Source organism: Talpa europaea, assembly GCF_964194135.1.
Source record: "Talpa europaea genome assembly, chromosome: 2".
NCBI lineage: Eukaryota > Metazoa > Chordata > Mammalia > Eulipotyphla > Talpidae > Talpa > Talpa europaea.
The window spans coordinates 88294704-88316587 of NC_140068.1; the positions used below are offsets into that span (position 1 = coordinate 88294704).

Below are 21884 nucleotides of genomic sequence, written 5' to 3' on the forward strand. Positions count from 1 at the left end.
TCGGTACTTTTACTGTTATCATTCTGGAAGGATTTAGAAGAAACCACTGATGGCATTTCCTTTGGGAATGGGATTGGGGTCTCTGGACTCACTTATAATAAAAAGAGGGGAAATAATCATTATTACTGGTGAGCAATATTGTGCTTGCCTTCTCCCTGCAAACCCTGCTCTATCAGCCTACAATTGGGCCAAACATGGCAAAAATGCTATCAAATGCAACATCTCATTTAATTCACTTACTCTTTCTTTTTTAAGATTTATTTATTTTTATACAAGAACCGGGATACAGGCTAGATGCATGGGAGGGTGAGAGGATTCATCAGAGACACAGCGGGGAACAGAACAGGCAGACTGACGAAATACACTGCTGAGGGGAGCAGCGGGCACAGCAGGAGAGGCCTGCTGCACCACGTGGGACCCTCACCAGGCCGCCGGGATCTAACGGCGCTCAACCGCCTGCGCCACCAGGGGAGGCCCTAATTCACTCACACTTTCAACAAATATTTGATAAATGCTCCCGTATGTGCCAGACACAGTTGTAATAAGTCGGCAACATGGCTTGAGAGAAAGCATCAAAAATGGCTCTAAGCCCCATCACTGTCCCTTGCTCTGAGAGGATCGCTGTCCATTTCATATAATCAGCACCTTTCCCAATCACTCTCTTGCCAATTTCCTGGTTTATTTTCTCTATGGCCTCTGCAATGGCCACATTTCATACCTTTCTCATATATTGTTTATCTCCCTGATTAGAACACAAACTCCAAGAAAACAAGAAAATTTGCTTTCATCTGCTTGTCTCTAACACCTAGAATAGGACATGACAATATTTTTGAATGCCCCCTTCTTTTGCTTATTTTCACACAAATTTTTTAAAGTTTGCTTTCTTCTTCAGAGAAAGATAAGGACATGGTGGGTGATGTAGCTGATGATGGTGTAGATCGCAATAGCTATGATTTATAGAGTGCTTGCCTCGGTGCCAAACACTGTCCCTAGTCAATCCTGAAAAGAATTCTCTGAAATGGATATAATGCATCCATTTTGCAGATGAGAATATTGGAAATGAGAAAGGTTTAACTAATTTGATTGGGGCCAACAAGGTCATAAGTGTGAAAAGTCAGAACTGGAACCGGAGTCCATGAAAGACCAGCAACCAAAAAATAACATTTAAAAAAAAAAAATGGCTCTAAGGTGTGGCGCCTGAGCAGCTGGGAGGATGAAGTTGCGTTTAGCTGAGATGGGCAAGACTGGGGGGCAAAGGGGAGTGGAGGGGGTGACAAGGAGACCAACACGAAGTCCGGCTGGATAGGTTGAAGTTGGGGAGTCTGGGTGGGTGGGGTCCCACACGTGGTGTTACCAGCACCCGGGCCCTCTCTCCACGCGCCCAACTAGGCCCCATTAGCAGGTGCGGGCGGCCAGGGCCCGCCCCAGCCCCAGCCCCAGCCCCAGCCCCAGCCCCGCCCCGGGTCGGGCCACAGGGCCGCGCGCTGGCGCCCCCTGGCGCGGGACGGCGGGCGGCGCGGCGCGGGCGATGGCGGCGCGGGAGCGCGGGGAGCCGGGCCGCCCGGCCCTGTACTTCTGCGGGAGCATCCGCGGCGGGCGGGAGGACCAGGCGCTGTACGGGCGGATCGTGTCGCGGCTGCGGCGCTTCGGGGCGGTGCTCACCGAGCACGTGGCGGCCGCGGAGCTGGGCGCGCGCGGTGAGGCCCCGGGGCGCGGGCTGCGGCGCAGCGGGGGGGGGGGGGGCGGGAACGCGCGCCTGGTGCGGACCCTCGGGCCGCGGGGACCCCGCGTGCTGTGGGAGCCGCTCTCCGGTCTCCGCCTCAGTCACCATCTTGACCTTCTTGGGAACTTTCTGGGGCAACTTCCTGGGGCTTTTGCAGGGACGAGCCGAGCGGGAGTGGACGGGGCGACTCCAGTTCCCAGCTCTCCCGCCGGCGCCGTCTCTCCCGCCGAGCACAGAGCGTACCCCCATTCCCCCTTTGCTCCCCAGGTCTCGGCCGTTCTCTCAGCCGGCGTAGACCTCAGTCTCTCGCGCGCCCTGTCTCAGGCTGGCGCCCACCTGTTCTGCTCCCCCCGGCTGCTGAGTCCTTCTCTTTTCTCTCCCCCTTGGACACAGCCTCGTGCGCTTAAGGGGTGCAGCATCATGGCGCTCACATGTTGTGAAACGACTGCCACAGTAAATTTGTTAACATCGATCGCCTCAGTTACAAAAAAAAAAAAGACTTTCTTTTCCTTGCGATGAGAACTCGGGATTGACTGACTTGACTTTTAAATGTACTATACAGAAGCGCTAGCTAGAGGCATCACGCTGTGCATCCCCAGCACGTATTTGTCCTGTGACTGGAAGTTTGTACCTTTTGACCACCTTCACCTGATTCCCCCCATCCCCCGCAACAATTGATCTTTTTTTCTAGGAGTTTCCCCCCCCAAGATTCCACATATCAGTGAGATCATACAGTCATTGCCTTTCTGTCTGATTTATTTCATGTAGCATAAATGCCCTCAAGTTGTGTCTGTTTTGTTGCAGATAGCAGGATTTCCTTCTTCATGGCTGAGCAATATTCCTCTCTGTGTGTGTGTGTGTGTGTGTGTGTGTGTGTGTGTGTACCACATTTTCTTTATCCATGCATCATTAGGTTGCTTTCGTGTCTTTATTGTAAATAATGCTGCAGTGAACATAAGGGTGCAGATATCTCCAACACAATGTTTTTGTTTCCTTCCAATGTATTACTGGAAGTGGAATTCCTGCCTATGTGGTAGTTCTGTTACTAGATTTTGGGACCCTCCATGCTGCTTTCCATAGTGATATCAATTTATAATCCCACCAACAGGCACAGGACTTTCGTTTTCTCCACATGCTCGCCACCATGGGTTGTCTTTTTCTTTTAAGATTTATTTTTATTTATGCATACAAGAACTGGGGTGTAGGCCAGAGGGGTGTGTGTGTGTTGGGTGGTGGTGAGAGGATTCACCTGAGACAGAGTTGGGAGCAGAACAGGCGGATCTGTAACAGGGTGGTCCCCAGGAAAGGGGGAGGTTCCAGATTTCCTGCCCCACCCAAACGAGGGTGGAGCAGGTTTGTAGGGTCTGGGCTGCCTCTCTCCCTGCCCTATGTAACTGATCTGCTGAAATACACTGCTGAGGGGAGAAATGGGTGAAACAGGAGAGGTCTGCTGTGCCATATGTGCCCCAGGTATTGAACTCATGCTGCAGAGGCTGGCTATAGCTTTATAGCACTGAGACTTTAACCCCTGCACCACCAGGGAGCACTGTAGGTTTTTTTTTTTTTTTTTTTTTAAGATTTATTTATTTGTTCATACAAGAACTGGGGATACAGGCCAGAGATGTGGGGGTGAGAGTATTCACCAGAGACAGAGTGGGGAACAGAACAGGCAGAAGGACCAAAATACACTGCTGAGGGGAGCAGCGGGTGAGACAGGAGAGGTCTGCTGCACCATGTGGGTTGCTCCCTGGCCTGCCAGGAATCGAACTCGTGCTACAGAGGCTGCGGATTGCTTCATAGTGTGGTGCTTAACCCCTTGTGCCACTAGGGAGGCCCTGGGTTGTCTTTTTGATGCTAGCCTTCTTACCAGGTGTGAGGTGATCTGTTATTGTGGTTTTGATTTGCATTTCTCTAATGACTAGTGATGTTGAGTACCTTTTTTTGTACCTATGGGCCATTTCTGTATCTTCTTTGGAAAAATTCCTATTCATATCCTTTGCCCATTTCTAAATTGACTTTTTTTTTATTATGGAGCTCTTTATATATTTTGGATATAAATCACTTATCTGATATAATTGGAATTTTTACTTTGCATAGGATGCCTTTTTGCTGTGCAGAAACTTTTTAGTTTGCTGTAATCCCACTTATTTTTGCTTTGTTGCTTATCCTTTGTCATATCTGAAAAATCATTGCCAGCACATGTCAAGGAGCTTCATTCCTGCTTTCTTGTAGAAGTCTAATGGTTTCTGCTCTTAAAATTAAGTCTTTAATCCATATTGAATTAATATTTGTAAGTGGTGTAAGATAGGGTTTAGTTTCATTCTTCTACATGTGAATATTTTTCCAGCACCACTTACTGAACAGACCCTCTTTTCTCCATTTGTATTCATAATTCACTGGTCAAATATCTGTTGACAGTATATACACGTTTATCTCTGGGCTCCTGATTTTGTTCCATTGGCCTATGTGCCTGCTTTTATACTAGTGCCATACTGTTTTGAATATTATAGCTTTATAACATAGCTCAAAATAAGAAAGTGATGCATCCCACTTTGTTCTTTTTTCTCAGGATTGCTTTTGCTATTGAGGGCCTTATGTGGTTCCATGTAAATATTAGGATTTTTTTTCCTACTTTCATAAAAAATGCTATCTTGACAGGGGCTGTACTGAATCTATAGATTGCTTTGGATGGCATAGACATTTTAAATTTTTCAGTTCACAAACCTGGGATAATTTTCATTTTTTTGTATCTTTGATTTATTTTATATATACATCATTCTTCCTTTTTGTACAGTGCATGCTTTCTCCTCTCAGGTGTAGTTTTTTTATTTCTTTAATGTCTTATAGTTTTCAATGTTGAGATCATTCACTGCCATGGTTAAAGTTATTCTTAGGTATTTAATTGTTTTTGATACTCTTTGTAAATGGGATTGCTTCTTTTTCAGTAAGTCTCAGTATTGTTTCTTTTTTGTTGCTAGTGTTCCTAATGCATAGCTGATCAGCTGGTCTGTAATCTCCCTGACTCTTCCTGGTTGTGCCTAGAACTCTTGTACTTCTGCTCAGAAAAACTTAAGTGGTTCCCCTTGCCCTACCCAGAAGCAGACCCAGGATTTGTGGCACCTCATGCAATTTTGGAAGACCTCTTTACAAAGATGACTTCACAAAATTGGTAGGGTGTGGCAAAGGGCCTGTGCAAATGAGGGACAACACAACTCCAGGTTCATGCTTTCATAGCTATCCCTGCCTGCTCGTTCTTGAACTTTAGTGTGCCCAAGTATCAAGGAAGCTTGTTTAAAATGCAGATTCTCATACAAGAGCCTGAGGTAAAGCCTTAGAGTTGATTTTTAACAAGCTCTCCAGTGATTCTGCTCTGATGGGGTGGCCATGAGCCTCAGGGTACCTAAAAGATCACATTTAAATCAAGCTGGAACCCTGAGATCCCTACTCTGACCCCAGCATGCCTCTCCTACCTTCATTCCACCACCTTGTACTGATCACTTTGCATTTGGGCAGTGGTTCTTGAACTTGGGTGAGAACCAGAATTGCCTGCAGAGTTCATGCAGCACCGCAAGCACACTGGCACCTGAGTCTCTGTAGTGCTATCAAGGTCTCAGGCGAGTCTGGTACCCACCAGAGCTTGCAAGCCACTAGGTTAAGCTGTAGTTGTTCTCTGTCCTTCCCGTCTTCCTCCTGTCTGCCATTCTCCCCACCTCTGATGCTTTTCTTCCTTCTCACCCATTCTGACCCACAGCAGGTTCATTCTTCCCTTAATCTCATCTCTCTCACTCATCTGGCCCTCATCATACATCCCACCTTGCACAGGACAGAATTTGTCCTGGGCTATTCTGTTTCCTCCTTTGTTTTTGTGGAGCTGAGCTGGGCGGCTCTCAGAGGTCATCTAGTGCATCTCCCTCTTCCTGAGCAGAAGGGCTGCAGGGGATGACGAGGGTAGGGGAGACTTACTGAGTACCGAGGACTGGCATTGACCAGCTTTCCCTTCACCACAGGGGAAGAGACTGCTGGGGGTGACAGGCTCATCCACGAGAGGGATCTGGCCTGGCTACAGCAGGCGGATGGTGAGTGGCCCTCCCTCCTACTGCGAACTCCTGTCTGGACAGGAGGCCCTAGACAACTCTGGCCTCCATATCAATAGGGGCTCCCTAGAATGCCCTCCTCACTACACCCAAACTGTCACCTCTTCCCCAAAAGTCCCAGATATTGAGCCTTAGTCTCATCTTTCTTCACAGTGGTCGTGGCAGAAGTAACCCAGCCATCCTTGGGTGTAGGCTATGAGCTAGGACGGGCCGTGGCCCTCAACAAGCAAATCTTGTGCCTGTTCCGCCCCCAGTCTGGCCGAGGTGAGCAATCCCAGCCCTGGATGGTCACCCCCCCACTCACTCACAGATCCTTTTGTCTCCTCATTCTCTAATGATGGATTCTGGAGGCCAACCTGGAAATCCTAGCCAGGACCAGCCCTGAGCTCCTTCCCGGGGTACTCTGAGTACATTGCCCACCTCCAAGGGACAGGAGGGAAATGGAGTGGGGTGGGGAGGGTAGGAGGGAGACCCCTTCACCTTCCTCTGCCCTGGCAGTGCTTTCAGCCATGATCCGGGGAGCGGCAGATGGCACACGGCTCCAGGTGTGGGACTACGAAGAGAGTGAGGTGGAGGCCGTGCTGGATCGGTACTTTGAGGCTGATCCTCCGCAGCAGTTGGCTGCCTTCCCTGGGCCAACTACTTGACAACCCCACTTTGTTAAATTCCTCTGATCCCAGATTCTGCTCTATACCATTCCTACCTCTCAGTCCCATACAAATTAAAAGGTGGGGCTCCCTGGTGGCCTAGGGGTTAAGTCTCAGCACTATCACCGTGATGGCCTGAGTTCAATCCCCAGGCAGGGAGCTGACCCACATGGCACACAGACCTCTCCTGTCTTGCCTGCTGCTCCCCTCAGCAGTGTACTTCGGTCAGTCTGCCTGTTCTGTTCCCCACTCTGTCTCTGGTGAATCCTCTCACAGCGCCCACCCCCCCACCTCACCTCTGGCCTACACCCCAGTTCCTCTATGCATAAATAAATAATAAATCAAAAAAAAAAGAAAAAGTTAAAAAAATTAAAAGGTGTGTTTACAATTCTGACTTGATGTCTGTATGTGTGGTGGGTGGGGCGACCTTACTAATATCCTGTTCCCCCCACTTCACTTTAAGATATTGTCAGACCCTTGGAAACTCTGTAGGCCCCCAAGAGGAAATTACTTCCTGAGGTCCTCCAGCCCCCACCAGGAACACGCAGGACCAGCGAGACGGCCAGTCCTTTCTGTCTTCTCTGCACCTGGGCTGGGTCTGCGCGGGCCCTGCCCTGTGCGTGCCATGTGGGCCTTCATCCCCACCACAGAGGTCAAGTGAGTCTGCTTTGGGCATCCTCTGAGGAGAGGCGTCTACAGGTCTAAAGAAAACCATAAGGGACGAGAAGGGTTAGGTGTGAGTGGAGGGAGGTGGGATTTGAAGCTGGTTTTCGGGGAAGCTACCCAGCCTGCTCCAGAGAGGTATGTGAAAAAGAAGTTTATTCAGGAAACAGGAGAAGGTGCTGTAGACACTGGGAATCACCTCCCCCATGCAGATGGGGCGGTGCACTCCGGCCTGGTTGGCCAGAGGATTGTGGGAGCTCCAGGTATTCCCGGCATCGGCCCCCTCAGTCATAGGCCTCGTCGTCGTCGTCCTCATCACCAAAGAAGAAAGTCTCTCGGTCCAGGTTCTCAGACTCCTCGTCGTAGGAGAAGCTGTCATTATCCAGCTCCTCGTCAAACTCATCCTGCTGCCACTCGGGCACATCGTCCTCGTCCTCGTCATCCCCCTCCAGCCCCGAGGAGCCCAGCAGCCTAGGGAGAGGGCGCTTGTTCAGCCCGGGGGAAGCCTGTACCTCCCCCACCCCCCCACCCCCGCCCATGCCAGGGGCTCTGCCTCCCCACTCACTGGTGGCCTGGCACGTTAGATCCTTTCGTCTCCTCATTCTCTAATGATGGACTCTGGAGGCCAACCCGGAAATCCTGGCCAGGAGACAGGAGGGTGTCGGGAAGGAGGAGCAGCCCTGGGCCTCTGAGCATCTGCTCGGTGCCAGGCACCTGCCAGATTGCTGCCCCCTCCTCTGCCTGCCCCAGCACGGCACCTCACAAGCCACTGCCTTTGTGGGACTAAATGCAGAGGTGGGATCCGGGGGGGAAAGGACAGGACAGTGGGGCACAGCCCTCCCCTCGCCCCCGCCCAACCACATGTCGTGAGTTTAGTGTTTGTTCATGTCTTTTCTTCCCAAGTGACTTAGCAGTCTGTGGACCTGACGATTCACAATTTAGACTCAACATGAGTGTATCAGAGCTGGGAAGAACCTCAGGGATCCCTTATTCCAGAGGATTCCAATCCCTTGACCCTACTCCTGGGAGTCTGACCTCACATCTGGGAAGTATAGTCTGAAAAATTCTCAAGTGATTGTGCCCACAGACCCTTGATCTGAGCTAACTAATTCCTTTACTTGATGAGAAGCATCAGGTGGTTAAGTGGCAGATCCAGGAGCATCCAGCAGGCTGGCCAATGAGCTGGGACGCACACCCGTCTCCTAACATCCACTCCTCCCGACTGCTGTTCCTTCTGGACCCCCCCCAAGACAGGGGCTATTTGGGCGCAGGAGGGCCCCCACAGCTGTGAGGGAAGGAGGGGCGCAGGATGGGTGGCACACGTACCTGGGTGGAATGCTGCAGGATCGCCAGCAGCCTCTCCTGGATGCGGCGGAGCAGCTCCAGGCCTGTGCTGAGACGGTCTGCCCGCAGGAGGCGCAGGGACGAGGCCAGGTCTCTGCAGCGCAGCAGGGTCTCCTCTGCAGAGGGGGCAGGCCATAGGGCTCCCTCCCTCCCTTCTTCCTTCCCTCCACTCCTTCCTTTAACAAACACCTATTGATCATCTACCACTTTTTTTTCACCAGTGTCTGCCAGGTACTGCCCTCAACACTCATTCTCAGGGGGCTGTCACCCTCCTGGTAGGGGCAAATCGCCATCAAGTCAAAGGGCAGGTGAAGAGCTGCAGCCTTAGGCACCTACGGCATGCGCTCTATACCCTCCTCCGGAATTTTACAAGGCGCTGGCGGCTGAAACTGGAGGTTTCAGTGGGAATCATCAGGACAGTGCTGGCAGAGACTGGGTGGGCTGCTGTTTCATCCGCCTGTGTGTCTGCTGGGGAGCATGCTCAGAGGGGAGAGGTGGGCAGGAGAAAGGTCTGACCAGGGTTGGGGGTGGCCTCACCCAGGAGGATCTGCAGGGCATTGGTGTGCAGCTCCAGGTTTTCAGTCTGCTGTTCCAGCACGTCCATGTGCTCCGTGTCCTGGTTGTAGAAGCTGTACACGCAGGCGTAGGCCAGCACCTAGGGGAGCCCAGGTCAGCCCGCCCCCTTTGCAGGCCTCCCAACGGCCTCCCTCCCCTCCCATCTACTTTCTCCTCATTCCATGCCCCCTGGACACCTCCCTCTCCAGCTCCTCTCCCACCCTCCACAACCTTTCGAGCCTGCTCGAGTCCCCGGCAGGCATCACTGAGGAACGTGAAGGATTTGGTTGGGGGCACCTCATGGATGGCAGAGACCCGGTTCCGTAAGTTCACAGCAAAGTCCTGTGCAGTGGGGGGCAGAGCAGCGCAGCGTGTGCAGGTCAGAACAGCACCCCTCCATCGGGATGTCTGGTCCCTGCCCTGCCCCCCACCCCCAACCCTCTGACCCCACCAACCCAGCTGCTGCCCCTGCTTACCCGCGCCTGGTGGTGGAAAGTACACCTCTCGTTATAGTCTTGAAACCGCTTCTCCTGGCGAGCTGCTTTGCTTACCTGGGAAGAGCACATGACAGGGCTGCTGTGCTGTCAGGACAGCATGGGATGAGCGGCTGCCCAGATGTTCTCTAAAACCTTCTGAACTCTGGTTCTGGTCATATTAGCAACCCCTTTTGCAGATGAGGATCCTGAGGCTTGCACAAGCAACCTGACTGGCCCAAAGCCACACGCTATGGGGAGGAGCTGGGCTGAGGCTCAAGGGTCTGTGTGCTTCTCTGCTCTGTCCTGGTACCTCCTGAGAAGGCCCAGCCTGCCCCAGCCTTCCTGAAGCCACCTCAGTGTGAGAAAACTCATGTGGAGATAAAAGCCCCATGCAAAGACCCCCCCAAAACAGACCTCTCAGCACCTGTGCGTCAGGTAGCTTCTGTCTTCTCCCCCACTGAGCCTTTGTCCCAACAACTGTTCAGCTGCTCTGGATGCAAGCCCTCTGTCCAGGGCCTGAGACAGCATCCCATCCTGACCCCCCTTGGGCCGCTGCCCTCCTCCCCAAGCCCAGCCCCTTACCATGGCAGAGCAGTTGTAATAATCTTTGTGATTTGGCTTCCAGGACTTGAGGCAGCGCCAGCAGAATCCATGGTTACATTTGGCACACGTCATGCTGTGGAAGAAGTCAGCTGGCCAGAGGGCACCTGCCTCTGGCCTGGGCCACAGCAGGAATGCCCTGAAGATGCCCTGGCCTCCCTGTGCCCTTCTAGTCTCCTAACCTTCCAACCCCTACTGAATGCTCCCTGGCTGTGGATCCCCCCCATATAGTCTACACGGAGAAGACTTAAAGGTGGGTGTAGAAACAGTAAAATCCCGGGATCACTCTGGAGGGCACTCTGTGCCCACACTGTACAGCTTTCCCATAAGCCCACTGCCCCTTCTTCACTGCCCGGCCTCCACCCTGCCCCTGTGCCACAATACCCCCTCTTACTGCAGACAGCCCTCGTTCTTTTCAATGGGTGCCTGACAGCTGGGACAGCGCTTGGAGATGAGCTTGGCAAGGTGCTTGCTCTGCGCCTCCACGCTCATGCCGTCGTAGTAGCCACCATCATCCACCCACTGGGACATGTGGCCACAGCTGGCAGGGTAGTGTGCCTGGAGGGGGTGGTGAGGACACAGCTGAGCCCTCATGCAGAGGGCCATGGGGAGGGTTCATGAAAGCAGGCCATCTGTGCGTGTGCAAGGTGGAAAGCGGGCTGCTGCTAGAGGCCAGGGCTGGGCAGGCACCCACCTCAGGGAAGCTACAGTTGAAGCAGGAGGCCCAGCCACACTTGGAGCAAGTGGTCCCGCAGCCCAGGCCCTGGCGGCACAGGATGCGGTCGCAGCCCTGGGGGTTGGTGCACCAGGTCAGGTTGGAGCAGCTCTCCACGTAGCCACGCAGCAGGGCCTTCTCGTACTGTGGGACGTTGGCCCAGGAAGTGAGGACAGGGCTCTCAGGGATAGCTGCCCCCCACGCCCCCACTCCCATGCCCTGCTCTCCAGGGCCTGCCTCTCTGTGCACCGCAGCCACTCTCCAGGGAGAGGGTACCTTGGAGATGACCTCTGGCGAGGAGACGATGGCACGAATGAAGGCTCCGGTGGGCTGGGCGGGGCAGTCGGCAATGGGGCAGGTACAGTTGAGCACGAGGTTCTGCTCGATCCGAGTTGTCAGGTACTCATTCCAGCAAGACTGGGAGGGGGAGAGGAGGGGACTACTTGGGGGCAGCAGCACAAGAGGACAGCGTCTCAGGAACTAAGGGAGCGCCCGCCCCGAAGACGAGGGTGATGTATGGCAGACCAGAGACGAGGCTGCTGCTCCAACAACCTCAGGAGGGATCCCGACCTTTCCACCATCCACGAGCAGCGGTTACAGTTGTTCTGAGGATGTCTGGGCCAGGGGTAGTCGCGGAATTATAATTTTTGTTGGGATGGACATAGAGGGAATGGCACACAGAGGAGAATCAAGACAAAGGAGAAAGAGTTCAGTTGCAGAGATGTGGAGAGAGCGAGGTCTGAGAAGTGAAGCGCGGGCGATGGGCCCCCCTTTCCATACTGGGTGGCTGGCCTGGGTGCTGCAGACGCGGCACGGCCTTTCTACCTGCTCACCACAATGCCTGCCTCGATGCTCCTGTCTCCCCAAAAGGTAGATTTGCCCACTGCATCCCCCAAATCTTGATCAATGGTTCTTCACTCCCCAGTCCTCAGCGTCCCATGTCAGTGCCCTGCTCGAATCCATTATTCCCTCGCCCCCTAGACTGCTGAGTCTGATCGATGCTTGTCCCACCGCCACCTCTCCCCACGCACCATGCACCAGGTCCTGAGCCTCCATTCATGCCCCCCAACCCTGACTACCCAGCTTTCCAAAATGATGCCTCCAACCCCCCCGGAGATTATGTGGGTCGATGGTGTCAAGGCTCCAGGACAAATGAGAAACACTTGACTAGCCTATTTTTCTCAAAGAAAAATATTGAAGTAAACAAGCCCAAACCCTTTTCAGAGCGAAACCACAAACTGAGAAACTGAATGCAAAATTCCTGCCTCTTTGAGATAAAACAGGGAAAAGTTTTCCAAGTTCAGACCCCAGACTGGCAGGCACAATGGTGTGTCAGGGTCCCTCACAGCCAAGGACGGGGAACACTGCCCAGCCCCCTAGGGAGCCTCTGCTTTGGGCTTATTCTTGGCTTCCGCTGTCCCTGCTGTTCAGCCCATCTGGAAGGTGGGCGGCAGGCTGTACTATCCCTCCTGCCCTCTGCCCATCCCACCTCAGACGCAAGCCTCCCCCCACTGCTCCAGACCCCAAATTCACTTCAGCAGTGTCTCCTCTTTCCACCTGGGCCACTCACTGTGACTTACTCACAGGTTCCTCCTTGGCCAGGCCTTGTTCAGTCAGCCTGTTCTCAGTCACATTTTCCTGTTCCCTGTCTCTGCATCTCCACAGAAGGGGGTGTGTGTGTGTGGGGGGGGGACTACCCCAAGCTCAATGTTTTGGGCCTGCTTCTCCCACAGATGGCCTTCTCCTTGCAAGTCAAGCCTCTCCACTAATTTCAAATTCAAAAATCCACTTTCCACTTACCAGTCCCATACTGGTGTTCGAAAAGCAGCTCAAACTTCACAGGGCCACAAAAGATGGAACTTGCCCTCAGACAGCTGCTCCACCCCCAGCCCCAACATTTGCCCGCACCTAGTAAAAAGTGTCACAGCCATCCATTCAGATGCTCGGGTCAAAAACCCAGGAACCATCCTTGACTGCACTGTCCTAAGCCCCCACATCTAATCCTCAAGTCCTGTCAGCTCCTCACTTAGCTGCTGTCCCCAGGCCAAGCTACTACCAGCTCTCACCTTTCTGTACGACAGTCTGCAGACAGGTGTCCCTGCTTCTACTCCTGTTCCATCTAAGCCTTTTCTCCACATGATGGCCATGATGATCTTTTCAAAAATATAAATCAGATCACATCACTCCCTGCTTACAACCCATGGCGGCTTCCCATAAAGCAAGACCCAATCCCAACCGGGTCCCTGTGCATCCCTCAAATCTCCTTTGTGAACACTGTAGACACAAGCTCAACTTCTTCGCAGTTGCTGTTCCTCTGTCTACAACTCTCCCCCCAGATATACACCTCCTCAGACGGCCATCCCTGACCAGCCCTCACCCCACTCCTAACTGCAGTCACTTCCCATGATGTGCTGTGGCCCCACTGTGCTCCCTTCCTGTCACTTATCACCAATGTGGAGTGAGGACCCTGGAGGGAAACTCCCCAAGTCCAAATCCTGACCTCAACTTTGAGGACTTCCCTTTGTCATCTGTAAAATGGGGGTAGTAAGAATACCTCCCTCACAGAACTACTACGGGAAGTAAGCCGGCCAATGCATTTGGAAACAGCACAACGGCCCGAGGGAGACCCCCATCAACACGAACTGCTGGTATTATTAGCTCTCATTTCTTGCTTAGAGCCTAACTCTCCTTCAGACAGCACCCAGTGCTATGCACAGAGTAAACTCAAGATAAATATTAGTTGAATGAAAAAAATGGAAGTGTAAGGGAAATCAGACCTTGGCAAAAAGGGAGCATAAGCAACCCTGTGAGAAGAGCAACTTGAAGCCAAGCAAAAGGTAAGCCAAAAAGTCGATGTACACATGCATGCAAAGGTGTCCCAGATCACCCACCAGGGGGGAGATGCTGTAGGGAGAGGCAGCTAGAATTCATGGCAACAAGGGTGCTCATCCTGCTAAGCTGGCGCATTTGGTGCTGGCACCAGGCCTGACGAGCTGAGAGGTGGGGAATAGCAGACACTCAGCAGCCTAGTTCCTGGTGCCTTTGGGCCCCTCATCCCCTTCCACTGAGGACTACTCTGCCCCCATCTGCAGCCTTCTCTGTGTCAGTAAGCCCTGATTTTCCATAATTCCCCTCTCCTCTTGTGCTGTTTTTTTTTTTTTTTTTTTAAATATTTATTTATTTATTTATACAAGCACTGGGTATAGTTAGAAGCGCAGGAGGGTGAGAGAATTCACCAGAACCAGAGCGGGGAGCAGAGCAGGCAGAAGGACCGAAGTACACTGCTGAGGGGAGCAGCGGGCGGCAGGAGAGGTCTGCGCGCCATGTGGGACCCTCCTCTGGTGACCGGGGAGCAGCCGTGGCTGTGGGCAGCCTTGCAACCCAGCGCTCAACCGCTGCGCCACCGGGGAGGCCCTCTTGTGCTGTTTTCTGGCTAACACCATTTGTTCTTTATTTTTGTAACAAATTAGCGTATGATAAAGGAAGTGATGTTCTGAGATAAAGAGACTTGAATGGTGACAAGGAAACCATAACTATCATCATACCAATTTAGCAGCACCTCTCATTTACAAAGTGCCTTAATGTATGGTATGTGTATCAGAAATTCTCAAAACTTGACTGAACACTGAAACTACCTGCAGAGGTATTAAAATACCAAATGCCTGGGTTTTAGCCCTAAAGATTCTGATTTAGGGGTTAGAGAAGCATCAGGATATGTAAAGTCTCCCGGAGATGATAATATGCAGCAAAGTTTGAGAACCACTGACAGGTATCACTGGCTCCTCACCACCACCCTTCAGAGTGTCAAAGCAGGTGGCACCAACTACAGAAGACAAAACAAGTTTAAGAGGGACTAAGGCTTGTCAAACACGTCCAGGTTAGTCACCGGCAGTGCTGAGGCTGGAACCCAAGAACCCCCTGGGAACTGTGTTCGTGGGGAAAGCCCGGGATGGGAGAAAAGTGGCAGGCCTCACCTTACAGCAGTAGTGCGTGCAGCAGAGAGAGGGCAAGTCGTCGTCGGGCTCCCGGGGACTGACACAGACGGGGCAGTGGTCAGGGCGTGGAGGGGCAGCCTGGGCCTGGGGAACACACAGCCCCGCGGCCAGCAGCAGTGGCTCAGGGTTATCACTGTAGCTCTGCAGCAGCTGTTCAGCGCCCCAGTGGGAATGAGCCAAAAGGTGCTGAGCCACATCTGGCTCAAGGTTGAGTGTCTCCTGCACCTGCCGCACCGTCTGCTCCATCAACCATTCCACCTCCTGGGGGCTCATGGTGCGGCTGGCAGGCAGCTGCAGGGATGCCAGAGCTGCCACAGCTTTGGGGCTTAGGTGGAGAGAAGAGTCAGCAGTCAGTCTCCCTGCCTTGCTGATCCAGCCTCCCAAGTAAACCCCCGTGGGCCTCTGGCTTGTGCACCCCTGCTCACGCTTGCTTAGCCAGCCTGCAAATAACCATCCAAGCCGACTGTCAGAGCACGGCCCTCCTTAGAAGCAAGAATGGTTTGGGGTGAGGCCCGCTGTGGCAATGACTTGGGGCCCTGTGGGAATCCAGTGGGCGGGGGCCAGAATGCTCTGACCTTCAGTGGATGGGACAGTCCCCCTCTAGGTCCCACCCAAAGTGCTAACAGCATGTCTGGTGAGAAACTGCAGTGTCCCACCCTCCTACCCAGTGTGGTCTGTGGACCAGCAGCACAGGTGGCAGGGAGCACCACTCCCCATGAGGGAGCCAGGATCTCCATTTTAGCAAGAACTCCGGGTGTGCACATGAAAGCTTGAGGAATGTTACTCTAGAGAACTCATTTTATACGCAATACAAATAGCAGGAATGAAAAGCAGTGCCACAACCACCTCTGGTGAGCTGGACCTGATATAAAAGCTTTAGGGGTCCCAGCTAACTAGGGAAAGCCAATGACAAATTTCTCTGTAGAACAGGCTTCTTAGAAGCCAGAGATTATATTATTTCACTGAGCAGAGCACAGTGAGCACACAATACATATCGGCACAGTAGTTCACAAATGCTTAGAATAAGAGACATCCAAAAATGAGCTCTGCATCTGGGTCCCTTGCCTAAGGCTAGCTCTAGGAGGCGGGGGACAGCAAGGCCCTGACAGGAACACAAAGGGGGGAATGGGATGCGGCTGGGGCGGTTACCTGGGTTTGGAGGTCTTGGTGGTCTGGTTGCCACAGAAAGGGATGTCCGCCTGACCCCGGCAGGGCCCTGTGGGCTCAGGGGTGGCATATATCAGGATCTGAGGCCGGTCATCACGCCGCTCCACATAGCCCTGGCCCAGGAGGTGCAGGATGCAAGAGAGGACATCTGTACTGGTACAGGCCACACCCCCGGCAACAGCACGGCCCAGGCTTCCGGGGGGGTTTGGACCCTTCTGCCAGGCCTCCAGTACCTGGAAGAGAAGAGAGCAAACAGACAGGCAGTTCTGACCTAGAAGAGTCAGTCTTCCTGGGTTCAAGGCCTGGCTCTGCCACTTACTAGTTATGTGACTATAGATAAATTACTTTCTCAAGCCCCACTTTTCTTATCTGTCAAGTAGGAATAAAAATACCTCCATCACAGCGTTATTGTGAGGATTAAATGGCTTAATCCTGTAAACTCTGAAAGGGCCTAGCACACGGTAAACAAGCAGGTCTTGCCTCTATTTTCTATCTAATGGCCCTGTCAGGACTAGAAAGCACAGATGGAAATGTCACCCTACAGGGTCTCAGATAGAATTCTCCCTTCTCTTGTCATGAGCCCTGGGCCCCACCTCCACCACCAAGCATGAGTCCCTTCCCCTCCCATCTTCATGGTCCCCTCTGCCTACCAGACAAACCAACTGATCAATGTGGAGGCCCTTTTCCCCTTGGGCTTTGAGAATACGGACAAGAAGACAGCTCAAGAGGTTCCTCTTCTGTTCCAGGGTCCGGCCCTCATCCTTCTCCACATTCAGGTACGCCTGAGATGGTATCAGCCAAAGGGCCTCCCCACTGGGCTGGGGCCCAGGCTCACGAAGCCGCAGCACACCTGGAATCCACTCCCAGTCAGGACCCGAGGAGGAAAAGGGACCGGAGTGGGGTGAAGACCCCATTTTTATTCCCTAGTACACTACTCCCCACTCATAGAATCTATCCCCTAAAAGCAGAGGCTTAGTGCAGGCCCCAGTGACCTACCCCCGTGTGGAAAGTCCTGACCCTCATGCAGGGTCAAAGGGCCATTCTCAGAGGTGAGGGGCAGAAGTGCCTGGAGCAGTAGCTCTGAGTTGAGGTCTGACCACTTCAGCAAGGTCTCTACTGACACCTCCTGGTGAGGAGAAACAGGGCCAGTCAGGAGCAGATAGTCAGGGAAAGAAAATAAGTGCGGAGGAAAGATGGAAGCGGAGCAGAGTGGTAGACAAGAGGGAAAAGAAGGGAGAGGTTGAAAATCTGAGGCACCTCGGTCTGATTGAAATTCAGCAGCAGCCACATCTGCACGGTGGACACATGCAGGGTCTGATTCCCAAACTGCAGCTCAGCCCGGCCCAGCCACGTCCACTGCAGTCGCCGATGTGGTCCCACGTCTAGGACTGGATGGTTCTGACCTGGGAAAGTATGGAAGAGATGGGCAGGGACAGAGTAGGGGAAACAAGGGCGTTAGGGGTTGAGATGAGGGTGTACCATTAGTTAAGCTTTGCTCCTGCTAGTCTCTCCGGGAAGGAGGGCCCCAACATTTACAGACCTACAGGTGCTTCATCAAGCTTCTAGAGCTCAGCCTTCTCTGTGCCTACCTCCCTGGCAAGCCACAGGTATCCATCCTGTGCTAGCCCTGAGCAGGCAGTCTCCATGGAAAAAGAGAAACCTGGTTTTGTCTTCAATGAGCCAACAGTATTCCAGACCTATGAGGCTGGGTCTCGCCCTCTTCCTTGAGCAAGGTGAGCCAGGGATGCTTTGCTCACACTAGAAACTGAGGACACTGCTATCAAAGACAATGAATTCAAAGGAGACGACCAGGAGGTTTCCTCTGGCCAAAGATGGAACAATTTGAACATCAAAAGATAACGCCTGTGATAGAATGAAACACATGTACTATTTTAAAATCCATGAGTTCATAATGACATTTAAAAAAAAAAAACTGTCATCTTTGGAGGATGCTAGAGAAGCAGCACATTATCTTGAAAACTGGTTAAAAATAGGGGAAGGAGGAAAGAATCAAGTCTTTCCTGGATAAACTTGAGGGCAACCAAAAAGTTGATGAGAAGGTTTTTTTTTTTTCTTTATCAGCTAGTACATGAAGAAGGAACGACAAAGCTAGCACATTATCAGCTCAGAATCCCAAAATGACACATCAGAGCAATGATGACAAATGACTGTCTAGTGAAAAGTTGATGGAAAACTATATATAAACTGTAGCTCAGTCTGAAGCCCATGGATGCACCTTGACATCACACAGCGGGACAGCACAAGCTACCACCTAAGACGTATTCTTGCCCAAGAAATCAAACTTGAATCTAAACAAGCATTTACATCTACCAGTTTTCAGGAAATAAAGGAGACAAAAGAACATGCCAGAAGACACCATGTGGATATCGGCAGCAAAGTCTACCTTGTGGACAAGTATTGGGCAAACAACCCAGTTTCCTCCAGAAATAATTAAGTAATTCTAAGAGGGGAGTTGGGGAGAGACAGAAACCTATAGATTAGGGAGATGAAAGATACAATCAGATGTAATGGATAGGCTTTGTTTGAATCCTCAATAAGCACAATGAGTAACTGTAATAACTGAGAAAATCAGGAAAATATGAACACTGATTCCATGTTTTATGATATTAGGAGTTATTCTTAATTTCCAAAGATTTGATGATTGTAGTGTCCTTACTTTTAGAAAGAGAGTCCTAATCTTTTAAGTTTAAGGGTTGGGGAAAATGGGTGGGCAGAGAAGAAACAAGATTGACCAAGAATTCACCTATGTTGGTACATTGGAGTTTATCTGTTGCACTTATTTTTGTGTTTGTGGACGTCTGACGTTTATCATAATGAAAATATTTGTAAGTGAGAGTGAAAATAAGGCATTCTCAAATAATAACTGATAAATTTTCAATGAAGAAACTGCAAAAGGCTGAACATCAGAAGACTGAACTCAGAAAGAAAGATCAAAATGCAAAGGAATGGTGACTGAAGCAATCAGTATGATAACAAGTTTGTACATCAACAAATCAATGATGACTAAGTTGGAAGGTGAAAAAAAAAAGAAAATGCTAAAATACTAAACAACAGTAACAAGTACCATGCACGTCAGAGCTGGAGTTCAGATTTTCTATGGTGCTTTTATTATTCAAGATGGTGGGAAGAGATAATAACCAGTTAAACATATAGATTAGAAATACAAGAGTAGTCAACTATAGAAACAGAATGTGTTACTTCCAAAACGGATAGAAACAAAACGGGAATTTTTAAAAAATCAACCCAAAAGAAGAAAAAAGAGCACAAAAAATCAGGATAGAATTATATCTATAAAGGTGTTCAGTTTATTATTACTCTTCTAACTGCACATGTTTTATGTATACTTTTCTATATATATGAAATATCTAAAATTTTAAAATGTGAGGGAAAACTAAAACATAAAACAGAAAATTAAAAATAAAAGCAAATATATAACTACTCATAATAATTATAAACAGACCAAAATGGACAACTCAAAGACTATAGGTTGAATAAGAACAAACAGTAGGTATTTACACGACACATGACTAAAACGTTACAGCATAACAAAATTAAAAGTAAAATGACATGGGAGAAATTCTGATGAGAATACAAACTGGTATGGTTGTAAAGTAACTCTCCTAACAGATTGTTTACTATGGTAGCAAGAGAAAAAAATAATACAGCGGAGAAATCAAACAGAGCTCTTGAACAGGTTGTCAGAATTAACACCACCAACGAATGGTAGATGGAAATTGTGTGCTTCCAAATATAATGCCTTGAGAAGTACCCAGCATCATTGATTTAGTAAAGGGTATAGAACGCATAACCTGAATCCCATCATGAAGGAGCACCAGACAAACTTAAAAGGAGAAACTATTTAGAAAATTTAAAAGGACTATAGTCTCCAGAAATGTCAATGTCACAAATGACAAAGAAAGGCTGAGGCACTGTTCCAGATTAAAGGAGACTAGGGGCAAGACAACTAAATGTAACAGGTGATCCTATACTTGATCCTGTCGCGGACTTAAAAAAAAAAAAAGCCATAGGCGATATTATGTGATCAATTGACAAAACAGAAATATGGAAAGTAGATTATGACATACCAATGTTAAGTCACTGAAATGACATATGAACTGTGGTTATGGAAGAGAATACCTTTATTCTTAGGCTATATGTATTTAGAGGCAAGGGGCCAGAATATATATATAATTTACTCTCAATGGTTCAAGTATGTGTATACTCGCATATACACACATCTATGTACATAACATGGTATACACATACAGAGAGAGGGAGAGCATAAATGATAAAAGCAAATGGGGCAAAATATGAACAAAAGTTTAAAAATTTGGATAAGGCGTATGTGGGTGTTCTTCGTATGATTCATTCAACTTTTCTGTAAATTTGAAATTCTTTCCAAATAAAATTTAAAGAGAAAGGATAACTAAATTAAAATGGTTAAAATGGAAAATTTTATGTAGTCATAAAAGATTCATACAAAAATAGTAAAAGGATAGAAAGATAACAACTAGAGAATGTTGGCGTACTATTAAAACCAGGTCAAAATAGACTTTATGAGGAAAAGCTTTACCAGAAAGAAAGGTTATATCATAATAAGGCTTAAAAGACCACGGAAATTCTAAATGTGTATAAACTTGCACGGCAACAAGCCAGGTGTGGCAGTCTAAATGTAAACTGCTTAAAGTGAATAAAATTAAATACTGAGTTGCTCAGTCACACTAATCACATTTCAGGTATTCAATTGTCATGAATGGCTATCAATACTAACAGGGCAGAAAATAACTTTTCCATCACTGCAGAAAGTTCTACTAGACAGCACTGCTCAATAATTTTAAACTTATATCTATGACGGCAGTAAAAACATACAAAAAGCAAAACAGACATGTTAGAAGTTTAAAATCATCATCAGTATAGATTTCAACACTTCTTTCAAGTAACAAAAATGAGTAAGGTTACAGATTTGAACAATACAATTAACAAGGTCAAGTTAGTGAACTATGTAGAATCTCCTACCAGTCACTGAAGAATATACAATCTTCTCAATCACACATGGAATACATAAAATTTGACCATCTCCTAGGCTGGAAAAGGAAGTCTCAATAAATTGCAAAGAGTCAGAATCACAGAAACTACATTCTTTGGCCACAATGGAGGGTAGGTAGAAATCCAAAATAAAAGGATAACTAAACAAAGAAAAATTTGTTCAGAAATTTTAAAATATGCTTCTAAATACCTAATAAGGAAGAAATAATAATGGAAACTAGAAAATTCTTAGAATTAAACAATTAAAATACCACATTGTAAAAATTTATGCAACATCCCAAATGTCCATCAACAACAGAAAGGGGGGGGGCACTCCTTGGTGGCATAGGGGTTAAGTCTCAGTACTATCACCACAACAGCCTGAGTTCAATCCCCGGCCAGGGAGCTAACCCACATATGGCACAGCAGACCTCTCCTGTATGGCCCACTATTCCCGTTAGCAGTATATTTCAGTAGATCTGCCTGTTCTGCTCCCCACTCTGTCTCTGGTGAATCCTCTTACCCCCTGCAACTCTGGCCTACACCCCAGTTCTTTTATGCATAAATAAATAAATAAATAAATAAATAAATAAATAAATACATCTTTAAAAAAACCAGAAAGCATAAATATATTCTTACAATGGAATATAACTCAGTAATACAAAAGAATAAAGTAATGATACAACTGATAGCCTGAATAACTATCACAGACATGTTGAGTAGAAGAAAAAGACATAGCAAAATATATATAGTCCGTAATTCCATTTATATGATATTTAAATACAGGCAAAAAAAAATATGGTGATAAAGGTAAGAATAAAGGTTTCTCTTGGAAGAAGACTGACTAGAAGGGGACATG

The 21884-nt window shown here is 49.3% G+C and overlaps 2 protein-coding genes across 2 annotated transcripts in view; one reads left to right on the forward strand and one right to left on the reverse strand.

Annotated features, from left to right (window-relative positions):
* Window positions 1-1528: 1528 nt before the first annotated feature.
* DNPH1 (2'-deoxynucleoside 5'-phosphate N-hydrolase 1) lies at window positions 1529-6464 on the forward strand (the record flags this gene model as incomplete). Its single annotated transcript, XM_084259000.1, has 4 exons — window positions 1529-1697; window positions 5731-5799; window positions 5971-6081; window positions 6316-6464. 4 exons carry the CDS (start codon window positions 1529-1531, stop codon window positions 6462-6464), a joined length of 498 nt encoding a protein of 165 aa, XP_084115126.1.
* A 947-nt stretch (window positions 6465-7411) lies between these two features.
* CUL9 (cullin 9) overlaps window positions 7412-21884 on the reverse strand; it is a gene marked incomplete at its 3' end in the record, with an annotated part of 32314 nt that continues 17841 nt past the window's right edge. The window contains exons 26-40 of the mRNA XM_084228226.1: window positions 17237-17382; window positions 16976-17105; window positions 16630-16829; window positions 15962-16212; window positions 14792-15137; window positions 11094-11234; window positions 10797-10961; window positions 10497-10660; window positions 10085-10178; window positions 9503-9577; window positions 9258-9368; window positions 9009-9126; window positions 8454-8587; window positions 7693-7766; window positions 7412-7598 (exon numbers count right to left, since the gene is read on the reverse strand). Of these exons, the coding sequence (XP_084084352.1) occupies window positions 7412-7598; window positions 7693-7766; window positions 8454-8587; window positions 9009-9126; window positions 9258-9368; window positions 9503-9577; window positions 10085-10178; window positions 10497-10660; window positions 10797-10961; window positions 11094-11234; window positions 14792-15137; window positions 15962-16212; window positions 16630-16829; window positions 16976-17105; window positions 17237-17382 (2336 nt within the window). The remainder of the gene's footprint in view (window positions 7599-7692; window positions 7767-8453; window positions 8588-9008; window positions 9127-9257; window positions 9369-9502; window positions 9578-10084; window positions 10179-10496; window positions 10661-10796; window positions 10962-11093; window positions 11235-14791; window positions 15138-15961; window positions 16213-16629; window positions 16830-16975; window positions 17106-17236; window positions 17383-21884) is intronic.